This window comes from Amphiura filiformis, chromosome 7 (assembly GCF_039555335.1).
Source record: "Amphiura filiformis chromosome 7, Afil_fr2py, whole genome shotgun sequence".
Classification (NCBI taxonomy): domain Eukaryota; kingdom Metazoa; phylum Echinodermata; class Ophiuroidea; order Amphilepidida; family Amphiuridae; genus Amphiura; species Amphiura filiformis.
Genome location: NC_092634.1, coordinates 28,215,531 through 28,240,259, shown reverse-complemented (window position 1 = coordinate 28,240,259; position 24,729 = coordinate 28,215,531). Strand labels below are relative to the sequence as shown.

General features: G+C 38.7%; 1 protein-coding gene across 1 annotated transcript in view; it reads left to right on the top strand.

Annotated features, from left to right (window-relative positions):
* Window positions 1-24,729, top strand: part of LOC140156487 (uncharacterized) — a 68,179-nt gene that overhangs the window by 20,190 nt on the left and 23,260 nt on the right. Inside the window, exons 2-7 of the mRNA XM_072179430.1 lie at window positions 14,368-14,513; window positions 15,093-15,239; window positions 16,817-16,885; window positions 17,481-17,585; window positions 18,161-18,256; window positions 19,064-19,218. Of these exons, the coding sequence (XP_072035531.1) occupies window positions 14,415-14,513; window positions 15,093-15,239; window positions 16,817-16,885; window positions 17,481-17,585; window positions 18,161-18,256; window positions 19,064-19,218 (671 nt within the window). The 5' untranslated portion in view covers window positions 14,368-14,414. The remainder of the gene's footprint in view (window positions 1-14,367; window positions 14,514-15,092; window positions 15,240-16,816; window positions 16,886-17,480; window positions 17,586-18,160; window positions 18,257-19,063; window positions 19,219-24,729) is intronic.

Here is a 24,729-nt window from a genome sequence, read left to right as displayed (position 1 = left end):
ATGGGCATGACACTTGGTGGGTACAGTCACCATCAGCCAGATAATCGTGCCCAGCCGATAACCGCCAAATTCATTTACCTCTACCAAAAGTAATCGCAAAAAGCAGGTGGTCGCAAAAAGCAGGCGAGACTTGTGGTTCGAGAACCGCCTTGTTTTTTTTGTTATACACTAGCGGGATACCCGCGCTTCGCGCGGGTCCCCGCTAGATGAGTAAATGGGGGCGTTCACTATTATAACAGGAAGAATTTCTGAACAGGTAGAATCATTAAAAAGGTACATTTTATTTATCTAAATCTGTCTCTTACATTTTTTTAGTTTCTTCTGCTCAGCTTTATTTATTTAACCCCGTTCCCATTATTTTCTAAATCTATTCTTTCTTACATTTCACTTTTAGCTTCTTTTTTTTTATTTGCTGCTTTTGATTTCCCGTTTCCATGTTTTTATTTGATTCTCTTCTCATTATTTTAGCTTCCTTTTTCTTACATTTCCTGATTAGTTTCTTTCCTTCTTTGTTTCGTTCCGTTTCGTTCCCGTTTCATTTAGTTACTTTCACCCGTTATCATAATCCCGTGAGTGACCCGTCCATGTACCTTTTTGTCCTTTATTTTTCCTTCTTTCCGTATTATCATGTCCACTGGTCTCTGGCTCGCAATTCGCGTGGCTCTCGTCATTCTGGCGTGCATTTGCGTAGTCGCGTTACGCCGCTGGCGCCGACGCACTGCCGCCGCCAGCTGCAGTGACGCGTAGGCTGGTAACCGATTTTCATAACAAAAACCCGTTTTTACCAATATTTTCACTGTTTTTGCAGCCAATTCTTGACCGTTTCCAACCCAATTTTCGCATAACCGTCTCGGTATATGATTCAATGTCCCGTATGAATTTGGCGACATTTGGATCGAAACTGACGGAGCCTTTGTACATGATACATACATAGATAGATAGATACATACAACATTCCCCTATTTATAGTAAGATAAGCCCCTTTATCCAATCATCCAAAAAGTAAGATGGGATCTTGTTGGCGCACATTTTTATTGCGGGTCAAAGTTCCACTTTTGTGCTGCACATAGCTAGGCAAAATAATGCCAATTCGATTACAAAGTATGAACTTTGACCTCTATTGAATTAGTGCGCCCACATGATCCCACTTTTTTTTTACTTGTTATCAGTTATGGTCCTGTGTCGCAACCTGGGGTACCTTTGTGTTACATAGTAAAAAAATGAAATGGTTCAAACATTTTACCTACACACCTCATTTGAAGTGGTTCATCCTTCTGACCATTTTGACACCTTTTTTTTTCTCCTCCCCCTAATCCTCAGCCACCCTTGGCAGTTGGCACATTTCATGCCAAACGTCATAAGAAAATAATTGAAAAATATTTTAAAACAGGATAAAAACATGAGTAATATAGAATAAATTGGCCTCAATTTAATACCTAATTGAATCTTCTAAGTGAAGGAATGCTCACAGCCCTCGAATTAAGGATCTGAAGGGGCACGGCAACTTTTTTAGCAGGGGTGTGAAATCTCCGCTAAAAAGCGGAAATCCGCTTTTTTCATTTTTCCGACCGATTTCAATTTCAGCTTTTTTAAAACATCAAAAAATAAGGCTCTCATTTTCGGGAAATTCGGCTCCCGGTACCCGAACTTTTTTCGAGCGGGTACCCGAAATTGCAAAAAAAAAAAATTGCAAAAAATTGCAAAAAAAAAATTTTAATTTTTTTTTTTTCAAAGTTTTCGGTTTTATAGTGTCTCTGGACCTAGAACTAAATACTAAGATACTGGGTGACCTAAAAAAAAAAAAAAAAAAAAAAAAATTGAATTTTGCACATTGTTTTGTGTTTTTAATCTGAAAATTGATACATAGTTTTTCATGTCATACTCTATTAATGATATCAAAATGCATTCAAATTCAATGCATTTTGATATCATTAATAGAGTATGACATGAAAACTATGTATCAATTTTCAGATTAAAAACACAAAACAATGTGCAAAATTCAATTTTTTTTTTTTTTTTTTTTTAGGTCAACCATGATCCTAGCATTTAGGTCTAGGTCCAGAGACACTACAAAACCGAAAAAAAACTTCTTTTTTTTTTTTTTTTTTTTTTTTCGGTAGTCGGGCAGGGAATTTCCTGCCCGGTAGTAGGATTATCGGGCGGGACTCGAATTCCCGGGACTCACTCAGAGCCTTAATCAAAAATCAAAATAGTGTCTGTGCACTTCTGATAGCATTACGTGTTGCAATAAAACGACTGGAAATAAGATTAACGATGTTTGAAAGGTCATGAATCCGGGTCATTGAAACGCAGGTCATAACATCATCGCGATATTCTTTGATTCCTCGTCCATACTCATTGTGTTCTGGAACTGCGCCCATCGGATGATGTTAAAAATGGCGCCGTGGTGGCTGTGGGGAAATACGAAATTATGTGATTGTTCGTAAGTGATTTACAATCCAAACCATCCATCGGAAGTTTCACATTGGATTTCATAAAAAGCATATGGAATTAAGAGAAGATGCATCATGGCTACCATAAAATGTAATTTTGTCGAGCGACACTCACATTTAGGCCATGAAATGGAAGCTTATAATCTTCAATTTTTTGCTTTTGAAATACGCGCGGAATAGCATCGAATTTGTACTGTAGTTTGGTAGGTAAATTTTCTGATTTTTTTCCAAACCCACTGGTTGGTAAATTTTCCGCTTTTTTTTAAAAAGCCGTTTCACACCCCTGTTTTAGGGCAAGTTTATAATTGCCTTGGATTTTCACTGAAAAAGCAAGGCAGCACAGCAATTTGTAATATTTCAAGACAGCATCATGGCAACTGTTGAAAATTTGAGAAGGGCACTAAGGCAAATAATCAAAAGTGAAGAAAACACACACAAAACAGATAGATGATTATATAATAAAGGGGCAGGGCTGGGGCACCCACGGCAACTTCATTAGAGGGCACGGCAAGTGACTGCCTTGGGTAAAGGACATATTTTAAGGGCATTACGGCAGTAGGGGTGGGCACCCACGGCAAAATGCCATGGTCATTGGTGGGTACAGTTAACATTTAGAGTCAAAATCATCGGACGGTCATTTCAGGGTCATCCGAGGTCACCAAGGGGTCATCTGAGGTGAAATCACTAAAAACTGTTGTATCATACACTTGTATGGGCATGAAAGTTCGTGGGTACAGTCAACATTTAGAGTCAAATTTTTGGAAGGTCATTTCAGGATCATCCAAGGTCACCCAGGGGCAGGCCTGGAAATAAGTCGGTCTGAACCAGGAGCCAAACATTTGGAAAAGCGGCTCCTGGTCCTGTAATTTTCTAGTGAACCAGGAGCCATTTTTAAAGAGCCAGGAGTCATTTTTCTTAAAGTATCAAAATGCTTATTTTTGTTATTTCTACAGCTTTCGATGCTCACCTGAGACTTTTAGATCCATGTTATTTGTTATTTAACTTATTATATTATTAATTATTGTCACAAGTTAACAAATAACAAGTTATACAATGAATGTTATTATATCTGAACAGACCAGTTGAGTCTTATTTTATTATTTTTTTAATTTTTTTAAATAATTTTTTATATTTTATTTTATTTTATTTTATTTTATTTTATTTTATTTTTAATTTATATTTAATTTAATTTAATTTAATTTAATTTTATTTAATTTTATTTAATTTTATTAATTTATTTAATTTAATTTAATTTAATTTAATTTTATTTTATTCATTTTTTTAATTCATTTTTTTTTTTATTCAATTTGGCCTTTTATTTACGTGATTTTAGGAAAATTTTTAAATATCTAGAAACAATGTCGCCAAAATTCAAGATGGCCGCCTTCATGTTTAGCGATCGTGGTGATCACCTAACCTGAAAACAAGGCAAAATACTGCCAAAATTATGAGCCCTGAAGGCAAATATCAAGGAAAATTGGTGAAATATTAGGTAAAAGATAAGATTTGGCACTGCATTTTGTTGAAAAAACATTGGAAATGGCCAAGATTTTGAGCGGAAATGAACTTGCCTGACGAAGTTTTACTGGGCCATTTCCTGAGCACTGATACCGGGCGCAAAATACAGATTTTCTCTGGCGCCTGGGCGTGTAATTTTGGTTGGATCCAGGCGTTAAAACTCAGTAACCGTAGGGTAAAAATCGCTCGGCGCCTGCTTGTTTCCAGGCTTGCCCAGGGGTCATCTGAGGTCAAATTAGCAAAAACTGTTGCATGGGCATGAAACTTAGTGGGTCAAGTCAACATTTAGAGTCAAATTTTCGGAAGTTCATTTTCGGGGTCATCCAAGGTCACCCAGGGTCAAATTACTAAAAACTGTTGTATGGGCATGACACTTGGTGGGCACAGTCAACATTTACATACACAGTAGAGTCAAATTTTTGGAAGGTCATTTCGAGGTCATCCAAGGTCACCCAGGGGTCACCTGAGGTCAAATTGCTAAAAACTGTCGTATGGGCATGAAACTTAGTGGGTACAGTCAACATGTAGAGTCAAATTTTCGAAAGGTCATTTCGGTGTCATTCAAGGTCACCCAGGGGTCATCTGAGATGAAATTACTAAAAACTTGTATGGGCATGACACTTGGTGGGCACAGTCAACATTTAGAGTCAAAATTTTGGAAGGTCGTTTCAGGGTCATCCGAGGTCGCCCATGGGTCATCTGAGGTCGAATTACTAGAAACTCACATGGGCATGAAGCTTGGTGGGTACAGTCATCATTTAGAGCCAAATTTTTGGACAGTCATTACAAGGTCATCTGAAGTCACTCAGGGGTACAGTCAACATTTAGAGCCAAATTTTTGGAAGGTCATTTCGGGGTCATCCAAGGTCAACATTGTCAACGAAATTGTCAACATGGAAATTTACGTTAACATGAATAATCAGCCGCGGATCCAGAGAACAAAAAATACGGGGGGCGCAAAATACATGAGATAGAGGCGACGAACCATGGTCATGAAGCGGTCGTCAGCGTTCTTGCCGACGAGGGGGTGTCTGAGGAGGGATGTGCCCCCTCAGAAGTGAGAAACTTTTGCAAAATGAAGACCTAATTGAAGTCATTTGGTGGACCATTTTGACACTATTATTGTGCAAAATTAGAGTTTGAAAGAGCGGAAAATTGGTAAAATGGCCACGACGGCTCATTTCCCATTCGTGAACAAATTTACAATATTATTGTATAAATTCAATTGCTTACTTTCCGCTGGGGGGTGTTGGGGGGGGATGTGCCCCCTCAGAAGTGAGCAACTTTTGCAAAATGAAGACCTAATTGAAACCATTTACATGTAGTGGACCATTTTGACACTATTGTGTAAAATTTGAGTTTGAAAGAGCGGAAAATTTGTGAAATGACCATGACGGCTCATTTCCCATTTGTGAACAAGTTTACAATATTATTGTATAAATTCAATTGCTTGCCTGACGCAGGGGGGTGTCTGAGGGGGATGTGCCCCCCTCAGAAGTGAGAAACTTTTGCAGAATGAAGACCTAATTGAAGGCATTTGGAGGACCATTTTGACACAATTATTGTGTAAAATTTGAGTTTGGAAGAGCAGAAAATTTTAATGTTGGCCGATACCGATCTGTGAATCGGAGATCGGTGCCGATATGGACTGCATCGGCCTTGAATCTGAATCGGCAGATGAGCTATCAGCTGCCGATCTAGCTTACCGATCTCTGAACTTGACAGTAATAAAAGTACACAACAATTCTTTAAGCTTACCATTACTTTCTTATGTAACATTACTACTATTTAATGCCAATATATTTCCAAAAAACGTTGTTACCACCGCAAGAATCATGTCGTTTCATACTGTATTTTATAATATTATCCACTCAGTGACAACACTCCCGACTGTACAGTGCGTCCCTGGGAAAAATTTGTAAACACTTTAACACTCGACACGTGAAGTCCCTGCGCCCTTCAATGTCGGGTTTCCCAAGGTGAATTTGAGGGCATGTTATTTTTAGAATTGCGCACATTCTCGCTATTCCTCCTCACACGGACATTTCATCTCTTAATCTCCGAACACGTGAATTCTTTTTGTAAACAACTCTGCACAACCAATCAGGATGGGAATTCCGCGGTATTCCCCAATACGTCATATGCATAAATTATTATAATATCGATGGAGCTGATTTAGCTGCAGGGTCATCAAATCAATTCGCGCAGTGATTCGCCTAACTTGGTACACATGCAAATCAAAGTTGATTCACGGAGAAGAAAGAAGAATAAAACAATCAAGAGAAATGGATTAATGATTAAACTTCCGACAATCAGAGGCACTGAGTGAGTAACGCTGGGACTTGGGGTGTAAAATGGTATTTTATTTGGGTTGATATTGACATGAAAAACCTCTAAAAACGGTCATCATATTACATAGTTACAGGTTTGGGGAATTAAGCTTTGACCGTTAACATTACTGGGGCCCGACTTGAATGAACTTGTACTGGTTGTAGAATAACATTTAAGGAATCTGAATCGGGATCGGATCGGCCCGATCTGCTAATTTTCAGATCGGAGATCGGCAGATCCGATCTTGGGTTGGATCGGCCAACACTAGAAAATTTGTGAAATGACCATGATGACGGCTCATTTAAAATTCGTGGACAAGTATTGTATAAATTCAATTGCTTTAAACATAAAGTTCCGGGTCCAAAGTATAAAGAAACAGGCAACTTATTTATACATACGCAGGGGTGTCTGTGGGCGGGGGGATGTTCCCCCCTTTTGCAAAATGAAGCCATTTGGTGGACGATTTTGACACTATAATTGTGTAAAATTTAGTTGGTTAAAGTTCGGAAATGTGTGAAAATGAAGGCCCAATCGAAGCCATTTCGTGGACCATTATTCACTGTAGGCCTAATCATTAAGTCATTACTTCAAACAACATAGGCCTAAAGTGTGCGGGTGTCCAAAACAAAAGCAGCAGGGCAGTTGTTTACACATATCCGCATATACATAGGGGCGTCTGAGGGGGGAAATTTTGCAAAATGATGGCCCACTTGAAGCTATTTGGTGCACCATTTTTACACTATTTATATCATTGCTTTAAACAAAAAAGGGCCCGAACACAATTTGCAAAATTTTAAATGTTACACTGGTCCACTGACCATGCTGAGACACATTGTAAGACTTGAGACACACAATTAGGCCTACTAAAAGCTACTAAACCATACATGGATTGATGTCAGCATTGACTCCGGCAATGCCTAAAATAATCACAGGCGTAGGCCTATAACCTATACGCCTATTAGAACTTCGATCGACCCGACTGTGCAGTTTTTAGGCACGGGCCTACTCAATTTCGCGCAATGTAACCTTTCTCTTCTCTTTTTCTTGCTTTTCACTTCTCTTTTTCTCCTTTTCTCTTTCTCTCCTTTCCCCTTTCCCCGTTTTGACGGAGGGGCGCGCGCCCCATCTTTCCTACTTTTGCTATTTTTACGGGGGGCGCGCGCCCCCTCCGCTCCCCCCCTGGATCCGCACCTGATAATAATTTGTGCAAACTTGAGCCTCATAAAAACTTACGACTCTGCTGTGTTTTTCTTGTTTGAAGCTTTACTTTATTTCTGGGAAATTCATTGATCAAATACAGGATTGGATGCGGCTCTATTTTTACTAGGTTTGGAACTATATAGGTTTTGTCTTGTGAAAGATTGCTCGGTGCGAAAATAAAGACATGCTGATGTGCGTACGGCGATGTTGCATGTACAAAAAGTTGCTGATCGCCTGAATGATATTCAGGGACCGTGTTGAGAATGTTGGTTCAAAAATAATGCTGGTTCTTACCTGGTGAAAAATGAGGCATAGGGTTTTGAACATTTTGGTTATATGCAAATAAGTTATAGGCTTATCCTCGTGTCGTTTTTGTCTCGCCTGAACTCTGTTCAGGATGGGACTTAGTAATCACTATTTCTGTCTGTCCGTGTGGGGGTGGGGGATGTGTGTGCGGGTGGCTGTGTGTGTCTATCCGGAGCTGTGTCTGGGGAACCGTAAGACCTACGGGGACGCTACTTGGTGGGAGGAAGGGATCCAAGTTTGCTCCGTAATTGTATGTTTTCGGTGAAAAATATGCAAATTAACATAGCTAATTTGCATAATTTATTCCAAAAATGCAAATTGATAGCAGAGTTTGTGGACAGACTATCTCAAGATCCGTCGGGCGCATGGTAACGAAACCTGGTGACAGGAATGATACATGTACACACCTGCTGATCACCTGATTAGTTTTTCGGCGAAAAGTATGTGCATTTAGTTTGCATAATTTATGCGGAACGCTTCTACAAATATGGTTGGAAATCTGAAGAAATCCGCCTTGTGGAGCTGTATCTGGTGATCCGTAAGAACACGAAGCCCTATATGATGATGAAACGTGGTAGGGGGTAGCATGACCAGAGGATCTCGACCTGATTCAATTTTCAGCGCAAAATATGGTAATTAACTACCTAATTTGCATAATTTATGCATAATGCAAAAACCTTTAAATTTTATCAGAGACTGAGGGTCGTACATTCTTCAAACTTGGTGTGTGGGTGCATCTTGACCCCAGACAGAATAAGTTTGTATTGGTTAGTGGGTCAAGGTCACCCGAGGTCATCTGAGTTCAAATTACTAAAAACTGTCGTATTGGCATGAAACTTGGTGGGTACAGTTAACATTTAGAGTCAAATTTTTGGACAGTCATTTCAGGGTCATCCGAGGTCACCAAGGGGTCATCTGAGGTAACATTACAAAAAAACGTCGTCTGGGCAATGGGCATGAAACTTGGTGGGTACAGTCAACATTTAGAGTCAAAGTTTCGGAAGGTCATTTCGGGGTCATCTGAGGTCAAATTAGTAAAAACTGTCGGATGGGCAATGAGACTTGGTGGGTACACTCACCATCAGCCAGGTAATCGTGCCCAACCGAGAACCACCAAAATTTAGGGGTCAAAGGTCAAATTTCAATATTGATCCAATCAAGCTCCAATTGAACAGTCAAATCACTGTGGCTTGTTGCAGGTTGATTTACTTACTACCAAAAGTAATCGCGAAAGCAGGTGGTCGCGAAAGCAGGTGAGACTCGTGGTTTGAGAACCGCCTTGTTATATCTTATAGATACCCCCCTCACCGTTCCGTTACAATACTTTTTAAGACTAAAACTAACTAAGCAATGTTTTAGCCTCTTCAAGGGTTCATACCACTAAATCCGCCTGTGAAGCGGTTTCCAGCAAAAGTTTATCACGCCTATAGTCCCAACTTTGCATACAAATTGTGCAATATTGAAAATCGTGTTTTACTAGAACTTGTGAATGTGATCTCTACTAATTTGAAAAGAAAACGCAAAAATTTGAATGATGTTTACGATGATGAGCGCATGAACACACAAGGTCAAAAACGCGGTTAGCATTCGGACGTAAACACGGGAAAATTGGGCCTTTTTATATAGCGCTAATTTTCTCAAAAAGTAGACCTAAAAATGTGTCATTTTCAGATATGTTATGCAGAATTTTGTTCTGATTAAGGATGGTCTGAACCCTGGAATTATTGTATTTTTCAATCAAACTTTTTTTCCTCCATTTCTGGCACTAAAACTACTAGCATTTAATTGAATTCCTCATCAAATTTCCTTAAAAATATGTGTTCTTTTGAATAAGCAGGGTGACTCTGGCAAGAAACATAGAAATGTCGGAGCATAGTATGCACACTTTGTACAGTAACATATAGGTAGGCTTAGAGAAAAAACACATTTTTTGACCAAAAATGCGAGATGGCAACTTCAAGATTTATGCCCAAAAATTGGCGAAAATCAAAAAAAGGTAAAAAAATTGAGTGAGGGCAGTAGGCCTCAGTGTCCGATTTACAAATTTTTTCCTACCTGCACTGGTGCATGTAGCCCAAAATTTCTACATGCACAGCAAAAAAGTGTGCATGCACCAAAATTAAAGCAAACATAAAATCACATTGAATCATGATCATTGTCAGTTAAGCTTGTAATAATATTCCCGGCTCCACTGTCATTGACTTCATTGTCATTTTTATGCCGATCACTCGCCGATTTCTTATCCAAAACACTGGATGCTGTGGCTTCATCTGTTCTAGAACTAGTCGCCGACAAGGTGCACAATTTCCAGAATGATGCAAGTGTTTTTTGAGCTATTTCCTTTTTTGCTGGACATTATTATGATTATTTTCCGTACGTAAACAAATATTTCCCACGGTTTAAATTCCGGTTCTTTTTTTTCAATGAAATGAAAATGACAGTTTCTACATGTGCGAGGGTATCGGGAATTGGTGGATGACGTCACATTACGCTAGCCCCTCTAAGGGAAGTCATAGTCTCGGACCAGACTGTATGTGGCTATCTCGAATGTTCGTTAGGATCGACAAGTATCAGACCGGCGCAAACTGGCTGTGTAGGAGACTAGGGAAGTCAATGAAAAAAGTGACAGTTCTCACGTGATAGGGGTATCGGGAATTGTCAATTGACTAGGCCTATTTCATTGACTCCATATACCCCTGAGTGATACCAAAACAAAGCATGGAAATTGCCGACCGGACTATCAAAAATACACAAATTTTGTCCTCATAAATCAGCTTAAAAGGTCAATAGGCCTATACTGCAAGGTTTGAGTAGTAATAAAGAATATTACTTGTGTTGTTGCATGAATGTGCCAGAAAATGGACCGTTTTTGTACATTCAGGCTGGAAAATCAGGTCAAACTTAAGCTTTTTAGTTGCAATGGTTGTCGAATTCTGCAACCTTTCGCCACAGATTTTCGTGGTAGAAATGAATCTTTTAAAAGCGAGAAAAGCACTAAAAAGCGAGATTCACGGTGAAGCGAGATTGCATTTTCTCTCCAAGCCTACATATAGGGAAAACTGTCTTAATTAGCATTTAATTAGGCAATTAATTGGTTACATCTTTTGTTAGAGTTGATGTACTATGAGGTAGATATACAATCCAGGATGCTATTAATGTGCAATTTGAGGTCCATGCTAGTTGTACTTTTCAAGATACAAAAAGGTTTGAAGTTTGCCATATTTTCACGATTGTGTGTATTGCTCTCCCGAACCGGCTCTCCCGAACCAGCTGCTCCATTGACACATCTTACATATTGAGGTATAAATCTCAAAGTAGGCCTACTTGTCCAATTGACTTGGGGTTTTTTGTATTTGAAAAAGAACATAATTATCTACAAAATGACACCAAACTTTCTACAATAGGTATTTTAATTAGACAATAATAACTGCGTGCTATCTGTTTATAGGTTATTGTGTGAAATCGGAGGGTTTGTTTTGGGCGAGATATTTTTCCGAGGCGTCAGCCCCGAGGAAAAATATCGAGGCCCAAAACAAACCCCGACGATTTCACACAATAACCTATAAACAGATAGCACAAAGTTATTATTGTCATTCATTACCGTATTTGTAAGAAAAAAAGTCAAATATTACGATTTATGCGATATAAAATAAATAAAAAAGTTAAACATCACTCCTTTGTATTTAAATCACCCCCTTACAAAATGGATCAGCCTTTGGGAATTTCCCTTGGAATTGTACGTCATCAGCTCAACAACAACCTTTGACCAATTAGAACACGGGATTTGACGATGTGTTGCAAGAGCTGGTTAAAATTTGCATAATTATTCATGATTTGAAATTCATGTTCAGGGGCCAATTTAACTGGTTGGAGGGGATCAGTGGATCGCATGTCGTTGACAGAAGTTTGTGCTGGGGTTTGTTTAAAAATTGAGCTGATGTAACCATTTTTTCACTCATCTTTGTAATCATGCTAATGGAATATCAATGGAATATCATTATAAGAATTACTGACCATGCTGAGAGACTCTGGGATGGATATATACAAGTGTCTGATCACTATTTTGTGGAGAAAAATACGAAGTTTTAATCATGCACACGTGCCTGGAATACAGTATTTACATGCTAAGGTCAACACACAGGAAATTATGATTTATACTTGGAATGTAAACATACTTTGCAATGTTGATGTTTGAGTTCGAATGTTTCTAACCTCGGATTATTACTGCAAGTAAACATGTGCACATAACTTGAGATGGCCAGTGGAATATTCAATTAATTGATATCTTCACGGTATAGTCCGTGTATATCATCAATGCGAAGTTTCTATGTATTTTCATCATTCACATCATCATGATCATGCATCATGAAGCTGCAAAAGGTAAGTCATGTAAAGTTCAAGCTTCAAGTTCAAGTCATGTCGAAAACATGACTGTATGAGTGTATGTCACTGCCACTGACTGACCATGACAAAAGATCTCGATGATATCTCCAATCAATCACGAGCTATCATGCTCCTCAATATTCCATGTAACATTTTCAAATATAAATAACTTCAAATTTAACCAGGCATGTAGGCTAGGACTAAAACAAAGTCATTGTGGAAAATATAAAGGTAACCATGCCAAGCAAATTACTTTTAAAATTAACTCAGTCATGCTAAATTGTTCAGGCTTATTTCTGCCAATACAAAATTGATATTTGACTGACGTTTTAACTATACATGCACTGCAGAGTATCTACTATCTACCATCATGACAATATTAAACCATGTGTCATTAAAAATGCAAATTACAATTTAAATTGTAGAGAGGGCCTATTGACAGGCACATACCGTCAATGCCCACCCCCCCGGGCCCAAAACAAACCCCTCCGATTTCACACAATAACCTCTATAAAACAGATAGCACGAGTTATTATTGTCTTTAGAAATCATCATTGATACCAGTACCGTATATGACAAATTAATTGTAATTTTATTGATTGTTGTTGTTGTTGTTGTTGTTGTTGTTGTTGTTGTTGTTGTTGTTGTTGGTTGTTGTTGTTGGTGTTGTATAGGTTGTTTTGTTATTCAGTTGTTAAATTGTTATTCAGTAATTTTATAATGTTGATGTTGTTGTTGTTGTTGTTGTTGTTGTTGTTGTTGTTGTTGTTGTTATTATTATTCTGTTGTTGTTCTGTTGTTGTTGTTGTTGTTGTTGTTGTTGTTGTTGTTGTTGTTGTTGTTGTTGCTCGCATTTTCTTTGGATGGTCGTGAATATCGATGTCAATTATTTTGAACCCCCTATTGTGGACTGAAATTATTGTACCCTCTCACTCTGTTGTGTGGAAAATTTGTACGACCCCCCTTTCTGTGTATCAATTACAAAAATACGATCCCATATTTTGGTGTAAAAATTCTATGACCCTCTTCTGAAGATAATAATTAATTTACAGCGTCCTATTTTTTTTTATGTTTCTGTGTTTTTTATTCCTATTTTTTATGATGGTTGCTGGTATTATTTTTTATAAATGCACGAACATGCAATAATGTGTTCTGGTGTTTTTACCACAATATCAGTAAAAAAAAAAAAGATCAGCGTGATTACTGATACCATTTTAGATGATCTATGCTGATACTGATTGAGGAAATTCCTTTGAAAGTGAACCCCTGCCCGAAGTATGATTGAAAGATACATTTGTACAATAACAAATGGTTGTGTACAATAACAAATGGTTGTGTATCAGGTGTGAGATATTGTACCAGGTCATGCATGTATTGTGTATGCGTGTATATGCGCTGAATATCGCGTCACGTGCTGCTCAGCGCAGACTACATGTAAACAAAATACTGACTACATGTATGACTCGATCATTCAAAGAATATCTGTTTCAAATTGGAGACATGGCTAATGTTATTTTTGTGAAAGGACCCTTATTTGAGTACCGGTACATTTTGTGTGTATTTGGGTTTCGCTATCGTTTGTTTTTGTTTTCTGAAGGCGATCGCCATTTTGTATTTACCGCTGTCAAGATTCGCCAAATATTATCCATGTTCGGGGCCCCAATTAACTGAGCAAATGCATGTAGCAATGTGCTGTCAACAAATCGTCCACACGCGGAGGTCTTTTATAAGCGTGTGATACGCACTTTGAGGTCAATTGTGAGATATTAATGACTCCAAACTGCGTTCGCGTTTTCACAAATAATAAAATATGATTGGATCACACGCATCATGCATATTCATGAGGTTATGAATAATATTTAAATATTTAATATTTAAAAATACTTTTAACTTGAAGTGTGAAGAAAGCGTTTTCATGTTACGGCTGCTCCATTTTTGGGTGACCTATTTGTGACATGCGACCATAATTAATTTTATGATCAATTTAAAAGCTGATGAACTTGTAGGTTGGTGGATGTGCGGACTATTAGAAAGTCTATTGAAAAAAGTTCTAACAATTCGATGACATACTTTCCCCCCTTTTATGTTGAGTTGAAAACTAAAAAATGAAGTAAAGATGTGACTATTAAATGTTTCTAACATTGTATTCCACCATGTATCATTTTTATCTACACAGATTAATCTCTAAACCAGAGTTATTAATAACCAAGCCAATACTTCAGTATGGAAGGTGGAAGTGGTGGCGCTCCTGGAGGCGGTGCTGGTGGTAGTGGGCAAGGATTCTTTCATCGCCCAAGACTGCCTTACTACCAGAAAACACAGGTAACTAGCTCATCCACCTTGTATCCTTCATGTAAGCATGCACAAAATTAAGTCTATTGGCAAGACTGGATCATTTAGATGACTGTATTTGATAAGCTGTATGTAATTGGGTGTGTCCATGTAAATCTCAGGTTCTCAATAAGCTCATACAATAAATGCACAAGCCTGGATAGCCAGTACAGGCTAATAATAAAGATGCATGCTGGCCAGTGGCCCAGATAGCTCTGAAAAACAAAGCAAGAAATGGAAGAAAATAGCAAGAAAAAGGAGAAGGCCACTTCCAAACACAATTGTACAATTTTACTCTTAGCCCTTACTTTGTGAGAAAGGAAATAGGAATTCCAATCTCAAACCCCGATGCAAATAGGCTCAGTCAAATGTATTAAAAGTTATGCAGATGAAGACAAGAATATTACTGAATGAATAAGTGTGGTTCTATTAGTAAACGTACTGATGCATACTCTGAAATGTTTAAAAATATGATGAATTATCCCCCACCCATTTTCAGTTGAAATTACCTACTTTGTTGTAAAATCAAATAACACAATTTTAACACTGTTGCCTTGATGCATCTTTCAGGTGTACAAGCATCATCATTACTTGAACAGACAGTCCCACGGTGATGGCCAACCATCCAACGCAACCAACTTTGATGGCAAGCGTATGCGCAAGTCTGTCAGCAGGAAGACGGTGGATTATAATGGAACCGTTCTGCGCTTGCTAGAGGTAGGTAATCTTGTCCAGCAGGGGTTGTTGCACCTTTGCTCCTGAGCAGCGAGGCAGTATCGGATATTTATTTTTGAGGACATTTAACCCTAACAGAACTAGGACTCACTAAAGCTCACTATTAAAACCGCTCTGCGTGAATGGATTCCACGGGACTTGATGACGCAATCAGACCAAGTCATATATACCCAGGGAATCGTTGGCGGGCCAACGTCACCTGTGTAGCTACACGCTGGGGATCTTCTGCGTGGCATGCGAGGGGTCCGAGGTTCGAATCCCGGGGGTGCCAAGTGACTTTCTTCTTCATCTTCTCTCCTTTTTCGTTCCTTCTTTCCCTTCCGATAGCCAAAAAAACCTCGGGTAGGGTTAGGGTTAGTGACCATGCATATTTTCCCTATATGCCTTCTTAACCCTAACAGAACTAGGACTCACTAAAGCTCACTATTAAAACCGCTCTCGTGCATGGATTCCACGGGACTTGATGACGCAATCAGACCAAGTCATATATACCCAGGGAATCGTTGGCGGGCCAACGTCACCTGTGTAGCTACATGCTGGGGATCTTCTGCGTGGCATGCGAGGGGTCCGAGGTTCGAATCCCGGGGGTGCCAAGTGACTTTCTTCTTCATCTTCTCTCCTTTTTCGTTCCTTCTTTCCCTTCCGATAGCCAAAAAACCTCGGGTAGGGTTAGGGTTAATGTGTGAAATTCAGAATTGCATGCAGTCAACCACAGACCCTGAAGACTCTGAGACAGTTATGATGACAGCGGGCGACACTTCTGGTCAAAAACTGTTGCCTGGTTACATGTTTTTTTATCTTCAACAGGCTACAGTATGGGACTCATAGGGGTGGAGCAATGCCCATCACTTGCTAAATTTCGCCCTTGGTTGTCACTAGAAACATAACACAAACACATGGCGTCCATGGGCAGGAGTCTTTGGCCCTTGAACATGTTTAAAGCAAAGCCAGCAATATAACCTATTCGCAGTTTTGTTTTAAACATGTTCAAGGGCCATAGACACATAGGAGGTTTTCCCTGCCCGTGGAGCGTGGACGATGTGCAGTATAGAGGGGTAGGGATATTCTTCAGTGGTTCACTTTTGTTTGTACATGTAGGCCCATCCATTTGAATTGTCAAATATCCTCTTATGTGTAAGCCTCAATAGCACTTATTCAATGGGCAAAGACACTTGGTGTACATTGCACATATATGTAGGTTCTTCGCATTTATAATGCATGCTGCCCTTCCATGTTATCCTTGATACGAGTCCCTCATGTTATGTTGAATAAAGTATCTATAATTGCTGAAGCTGAAAAAAACCTGAAATAATGCAATCGGATGTATTCAAAATTATGCATATGAAGACAACAATATTACTGAATGAATAAGTGTGGTTCTATAGTAAACGTACTGATGCATACTCTGAAATTTGCCCATAATAAACTACCCACTCCCCAATCCCCATTCTTTGCTTTTGAAATATAGCCTACCTTACGTTGAATCAAGTATCTATAATTGCTGAAGCCGAAAAAGAACTGAATCTGACCACTTTCTAATTATGTTTCTTGTATTTTAGAGGCGTATTTGGCAGAGGGACCAGAGAGACCAGAGGTGGATGCAACCGGACATGTCCTACTTGCATGAGGTAATGCTGCCCTCCCCCAAGTAAAAAGGCCGTTTCTGTGAACAAGTTACCAAATTATGACTGCCTTTTTCCTTAAGAGAGAGGTGCTATTGAATCTTTTAATTACCGTACTTTGAAAAGTACTGTATCTACAACTAAATAACATGGCAGATACGGCAATATGATTTGAGAGGCAAATTTATTGAAATAATCTGCTCCCCAAGGCAGATATGTCACCAATCAAAAGAAACCTAGAAACAAAACCACAAGCATGCATATGATGACAAAATTTTGGCTGAAAACAGCTGTTGAATTAGTAAACGTCCTGATGCATGCTATTTATTTACAATGATGGATTGCTCTTTGACTGGGAATCAGCACATTGATTTCGATAAAATATACTTGGGTTGTCTCGTCAAAAATCACTTTCAAAATGGGGGAAAACCCCAAGTTTATACTGGAACAGATGGGACCTCCCTCTGTTTTGAAACACAACCCCATCAATGCAGTAACAACCAAATTAGTGAGAACATGATCAACAAATAAAGTTTGTTGCCACTTGCCCAGTCTTCAGCGCTGTGGTAAATAACACACACATCTTGTTTTTTGTTTGTAGATGGGACCACCCTCGTCTATGAAACACAATCCCATCAATGCGGTGGCTACCAAATTTGTGAGAATGTCGACGAATAAGGTTCGATGCCCAATCTTCTGTGCAGTGGTAAGTACTGTCAAACCAGTGATCACGGAATGTTCACCTTGAAGCGTCAAGACCCAATGTCATCAGATGCTACACATATACACTCCAGTTAACCCTTGACCTTGTTCAAAATGTGTGTGAAGTTTATGGAGAGATAGACTCGTAATTGATCTTAGATTTCAAGCGATCGTTGACATTGAGGTTTGGGAAAAGGTAAAAGGGACCTTGACTCTTACCTCAAAAAGCAGAATTGATATTAAGTATTATCAACCCATTTAAGTTCTGTGTTAGAACTACTACATAGTATGGGTTTATGACCCCAAACATATAAACCTGTTATAATGCAAGGTGGATCTGCCTTATAATGAAACTAGTGGGCATGGATCAGTTATTACATACAAAGTTTTAGCAAGCTTTATAGCAACACTAATAAAGGTGCAAATGAAGACAACACTGACCTGAACTTCATCATGTGGCTTTCAAGTAAACGTACAGATGCACATCCTACTCCCCATTTGTATTGTAAAGTAAAACACATTAACCTCGTAAAATTGAACCAATTTGCCAAATTTCTTTTCCTCTGGGTTACTTTTCAGTGGACACCTGAAGGCAGGCGTCTTGTGACAGGAGCTTCCAGCGGGGAATTCACCCTGTGGAATGGGCTTACATTCAACTTTGAAACTATTTTACAGGTAAGGAGATATCGAATGCAAATTTTCAGAAATGGATGAATAATTTTGTAACCGCTGTGTTGACCGTCTTGTTTGATATCCTCTTAGTTTGCGAGAATCAAAATCCATCATAAGTCACTGCACTTACTGTATGATACAATTTCAGAGAAGTTGATTCTGGCAACCGAATCTTACGAGAATCATTGCGAGGATATTTTCTTTGATTCTCGTCAAAATCTAGTCCCTGGCATGTGTCCATTTGGATCTTCCTTATAATACAAGTGGCCGTCTATTATTTCATAGGAAGCGTTAGTATAGCAACACTTAATTGTACATGTGCAAATGAAGACAACACAGACCTGAACTTCACCATGTGGCTTTCAAGTAAACGTACAGATGCACATCGTACTCCCCACTTTGCATTGTAAAATGAAACATATTCTCAACGAGGTAAATTCAACCATTTTTGTCCAATTTCTTGCCCTCTGGTTACTTTTCAGTGGACACCTGAAGGCAGGCTCGTACCCACACTGCTTCTTCAACTCCCTGTTCAAACCAACGGGATTCATGGTCCAAAATGACAATGTTGTCAGAGTCAAAGAAGCAGTGTGGGTACGAGCCGAACAACTGTCCCTCAACAGGAGCGGGGGCGTTAAAGTTAATCTGTCACATGGTTGGGATCGGGTCATCAAGCAACTTCCTCATCGATTGACCCTAAATCATCCACCCAGCTTAATACTTTTACCATGAAATTGAAAAATTTAATTCTAGCATACCTTTATTTTTCCATCATCCTTCTTTTTTCCCTTTAATATCCCACCATGTTAGGCACATGACTATCCCGTACGGACGATGACATGGAGCCACAACGACCTCTGGCTGCTGACGGCCGACCACCTGGGCTACGTCAAGTACTGGCAGTCCAACATGAACAACGTGAAGATGTACCAAGCACACAAGGACAACCCTATCAGGGGAGCAAGGTACGAGGAAATTCCTCACGCCCCGGAGGCGCTGTATATTAATTGTTACAGAGAGCGCGCCGTAGATGATGCTGTTCTTTTGGTGTGATTTGGTATTGGTTATGTTTAAAATTCATTTCGATAAAATTTATTATTGGCGACAGATTAAAAAACGTAAGGCTCAAAAATGAAGTTAAAACGGAAAATAACAACACTCATAAAGTTTTAGGTTGCTTTAGTACACACTGTTTCGATTTGGGAGAAATAATTTCAAAAATTATATTTTGGGTGAATAAACTTAAAATACTAATAATTTGCAGCTCGTATGTATTTTTTTACCTTTGGAGAGAAAGTTTAATTTCACCCAAAATATCTGTGTATATTGTAGCATTGCAAGTATTCATACATCATTACAAGAGTTTATTTTGTAGCCTCTGCACATCCAAAGATACCGTGTTCAAACGGGTAGATGCCCAACGGTTATAATTGTTTGTGTGTGTGTAGTTGCTGACATTGTGGCTCTGGGTTATGTTTGGATAGTTGTATCGTAAGTCATAATCTGCCCCCATGTATGCAATAAATAAAAGTCCCTGGCCTTTCCCCAGTCCCAGACCTTGTCCTACATTTTTTTTTAAGTTGAGAGATTAATAAAGATTTGAATTTTATTTATTTTTTTTTTTCAATAAAGGCAATGCCCGTGATGATTGAAAGTTATCAAATAAAAGGGGCAATTTCAATCGAGATGATTGAAAATTGCGAGGAAATTTTGAATAAAGATGAATTGATTTAATAAAGGCAACGCCCATGATGAAATGGCAATGATGAGCTACGTTGATGAAATAAAGATTTTGATCAAAGAAAACCAGACCAAATTGTTTCATGTCTACATCATTTAGAGTTGTGTAGACTAACTATAGGCTCCCCTCCCAGGAAATATTGCCCCTAAAATGTGGGAAGTATTGATGTGGCGGTATATTGCATTGGGATATACAGACAACACAATTTAAACAAAAACAAAAGCTGAACACTCAACATGTAGGCATTGAGGTGAGGCGTCAAGTTTGATTATTCACCATGGCTCTCCATAACTCGCACATATAGGAGAGGGTTTTTGTATCTCCCCTTGTTCGGAGCAAGATTGAATGTTCCCCATGGGTCTCCATAAACTTGTCATAGGGAGAGGGATTTGTAGCTCCCCTTAATGTCATCAACAAATCACAACATAACAATTTGATTCACTCTCCTGATAGCTCTTCCTGAACATCCTCAGGATATTGATAGCTTGTTTTTACTTGTCTTTAAACTCCGGCCTGCGAGATAATACTGTGGAATTTGCAAAGGTGACTGTACAGTTTGTTATTCTGACAATTAAATAAAACCTATACATTGTAAATTCAGTCAGAAATAGGAGGTTTGGGCAACAAGTTTAGCTGAGTAAGATCAGAACTTGGTCGAGAAATGCATGCATGTATGTGTCAACAATAGTTATTATTTAGGATAATGCAATGCATTAGGAATATAGAAGGCATAAAACTCGAAAGGAAGTTGTCACTTATTGATTGTCCGGTGTCGGGTTTTTTTTTTATGGTTCATTTTGCAAACGTTTCACAGAGAAGCCAGAATAAATGTCCAAGAAGATTTGAGATGTCAAGGAATCATCACAAATGCAAAGGCAAAATTGCATTATGTTTCCATAATGTACGAAATCGATAACAACATTGGAAATATGACAAAGAAAAATAACCAATAACTTTGTTCAGTTCCCATGCAAAATACCCCACATCAAATGTAGTTTTGTCCTAAAAGTGAATGATTGATTTGCAAAAGACACATCAACTATGAAGGGTTCGCATACTGTGTTCCCACTTCACTTCCCAGAGGTAAGATGCATAGCTTTAAAGGGGGGGGTGGAGATATCATGATAAATGTCCCATGTAAATAATGAACAAACCCAATTAATAAGTAATAAGTTGAAAAGGTTCCTAAGTAGTAATGAGGAGAGTCAACAGGTTAGTTGGTACAGGTCTGAGCTATCATTTCAACTTTATGCTATAAATAATTCCTCCCCTTCATGCTGATTTCAAAACCACTTATTTTGCCCTCTTAGGGAGTGTGTCAGTTCACACGCTTTACTCTGTCGCCCCCTTGTTTACAGACCCATTTGATAAGATTGACAACTAGAGGGAACACAAACCTCTATCCTTTAGTAATCATGATTTCTATAAACTTATTGGTCAAAAATCCACTTGATAAAATGTTTCTATTACCTCGTAAATAATATTTTCCTTATTACCAGCATTCTCATGTGTGATAAACGTAGAGACATGCAAGTACTTAACGTGCAGTATGGCTGCACTGTCATTAAAAGTAGCAAAGATTACTGACCTAAAATCCTTCCCCAAAGTTTTAACAACAAGATGGAATGTACAGAATTCATGTTCACCAAAGGATAAAATGTTTACGCCCTGCTTATCACAAAATACAGGAAAATATGTATGGCCTGGTGCAGTATTCCATTCAGCTTTCTGCTTCATGGATATTCAGCACCCAGACCATAGATATTTTCCTGTATTTCATGAACAAGCAGGGGGTAACTAATAGTGTTCTGAGGATACAATTTGTGCCCAAAGGCTAGTTGCCAAGATATGATTTTCCATTATTGATTGATGTTACCCCTTGTTCTTGATACAGAACTCCCTTGTTCTTGATACAGAACTGATTAATTTATAAGATGGGGTGCTTAAGGGGTTATTAAATGAAATAATCACTTTCACTACTACTAAAATCACAATTGTCCATGCGGTCAGATAATATAATTTCGCAAAAAATCCTGAGCCTCTGTTACAGGCAGCCCGTCAACACCACAAGATGCTGCAAGCAGTCCTTGAATTTCCAACAAAGAGCTGTCAAGCAAAGACTTCATGCAGTACAGCTACCAAGATGAAGTTTACCAAGCTGACCCAAGTGAAGATCAAGACTACACTAATCTAAGCAGTTTGCAGGTTTGGAAGGTTCATTATATATAATACACTCAGAAGTAAAAAACCACCAAGTTAATGTTTTATGAACACTTGTTAAATAGTTTTTAAGAAACAAAATCCTGTTAAATTGCTTAAGTCAAGGTACAAATAGCCCAGAAATCTTGTTTCCATTTTAGCTAGGAATTTTAGCTGTAATTCTGGAAAGGGTAGCGAAGTGAATTTTGGCTTAATTAGTTTCCGTCGCTTTTACACCTATTATATTTGCAGGGGCGTAGCTAGGGTTTGTGGGGAAGGGAAAGGGTGTGCTGGTCTCCTATTACCGGTAATAATTTTCCCCGAACATTTCGACCAAATTTTATGTGTGAAAATATGCACAAGCAGTCTCATGACTATTTTTGATGAATCTTGACTTTCACCGTTTAGCACGGTAATGAGCGATTTATGTACAGCTATACATAAATCGGTGGGTATCAGCACATGTGATCCCCCTGCCCCTGCCTAGCTACTCCCCTGTGCATTTGTAACCAAAAACATTACTGGTGATACCGGAAGTGGTAGCCTGGCTGAAAAATTGTATAGATGACTAGGAATTTTAAAGGGCCCATAAAGTTAGGGCTCCAGGTGTAAACTTTAGAGGGCCACAGACTGTTTGAGAATGGTTCTTGGTCAATTTGGGGGTGCTGATTGTGAATCTTTTTATGTGTACTTGGTTGAAAACCATACCTAAGAATTCCTCATTGTAAGGATACCTGAAAGGTGTAGATTTGACTTGTGACCGCATCATTGCCAGGCAGTTTGTCTGCAATTCCCATTGTTCCTTGCCTGGGAATATCTGCGCGCATCATACTTTGTTCAGGACCTGTGCTTTTAAAACTCCTGCCACATCACAATAAGGCTATTGAACAGTGTGGTGGTTGTGTGGAGTTCACTCAAGCATAATATCAATATACAAGTCCCTTTCCTTTGTTGATAAACACTTGACATCATTGTTTATCAACAAAGGCGACACTGCTGCACTGTTCAATGGCTTTCTTGTACTATATGAAATATGGTGGGTGATTTAGAATGCATATGCCCTGAACACACTGCAGGGCAAAGAACAATGGATATTGCATAATTCGCACGTAAACTGCCGGGCAATGACGTCACATGTCAAGTGGTCTATAGTTTGGCTCACTTGCAACATACCGTTCTCAAGTTAACATTTAGAGAAAAGGCATAAATTTTGGAACCTTCCCAAAACTGAAGTGCTCAGATTTTAACAAAACTGGCCACACATAATTTGTCATTTTGTCATAAAAATATCTTTTAAAGGATTTTTTGGCAGGCAGGGCCCTTAACTATATGATCCACAACTTAGTTCCCCCTAACGCTTTTTGAAATAAATCTTTAAAATATTTTTCGAAATGTAAAAAGCTCATTTGTTTTACATGTGTTGACCAATTTATAGCGTCACATATTGCATTCAATCACAGTGGTTCATCATGTAAAATAAGAGGCTGTTTTAAAAAGTTGCACCGGAGTCCAAGCAGTCAGTTCAAAGATGTGCATAGGCCTGGCCTACTGTATTGTTTGAGAGTTGACTCTTATGGACTTTGATGCAACTTTTAAAACGGTATCTTTCTTACATAATAAACCATTGTGACTGAACGCAATAGTATGTGATGCTATAAATTGGCCAACATGTGTAAAACAAATCAGGCTACACATACCTTGTACAATTTAACATTGCGTAAAATATTTTAGGTTTATTTTAAAAGAGTGTTAGAGGGGGAACTTATAAGTTGTGTATCCTATAATAAAATGATTAGCATTGTAATTGAATTGCTAGGAAAGGTAAGTTGGGTTGAAAGAGGAAGTCATATTAAAGTGAGGTAAAAAGGAAATAATCATAGAAGATTAATCCTAGCATAAGGATATACTTTTCTTCAGTGAAAAAGTATCGAGGTAGATTTTTTAATCCTTTCAATTCATCCCTATCAAAAGGGAGACAGAATTAAAGGATGGTCTCATGGTCTGATCAACAACCTCATTCCCACTTCATCAAGATGTATAGTTTTGTATCCGTGGAAATCCCATATTTTGCTCTGTGAAAGACGGTTCAGATTTTGTATTCCAAAATATGTTTATAAAGTTAAGGGGTCAATCATGGGGGTATTGTATTAGGCAGTTGAATTCAACTATCAGGCTATTCCAGTTGAAATCCATATAACCCCTTATGGAACACATGACCAAGTGCAAGTTTAAGGTTGTGTCTTCCGCAGGGGGGTGTATTGATCTCAACTGGAATAGTTAATTGAGCCTCTAAATGCACAATTCAGGCTCTCGTATAAAGGATTGGAATACTGAACTTCACAGCTGGGGAGTGGAAGTGGAGGTGGTACAACCATTGGGAAATGGCACATATTGAAATGAGACTGTCTTTAACTTGGCTGGCAATAATCTCGGATCCCATTATATTCTACTTAGGCTTCAATGGGAGTTTTGAACCTACCCTCCTCAAGCTGTTCACCTTGGTTCGCTCTTCAAAAATTAGTTTCAGGCAAAGATC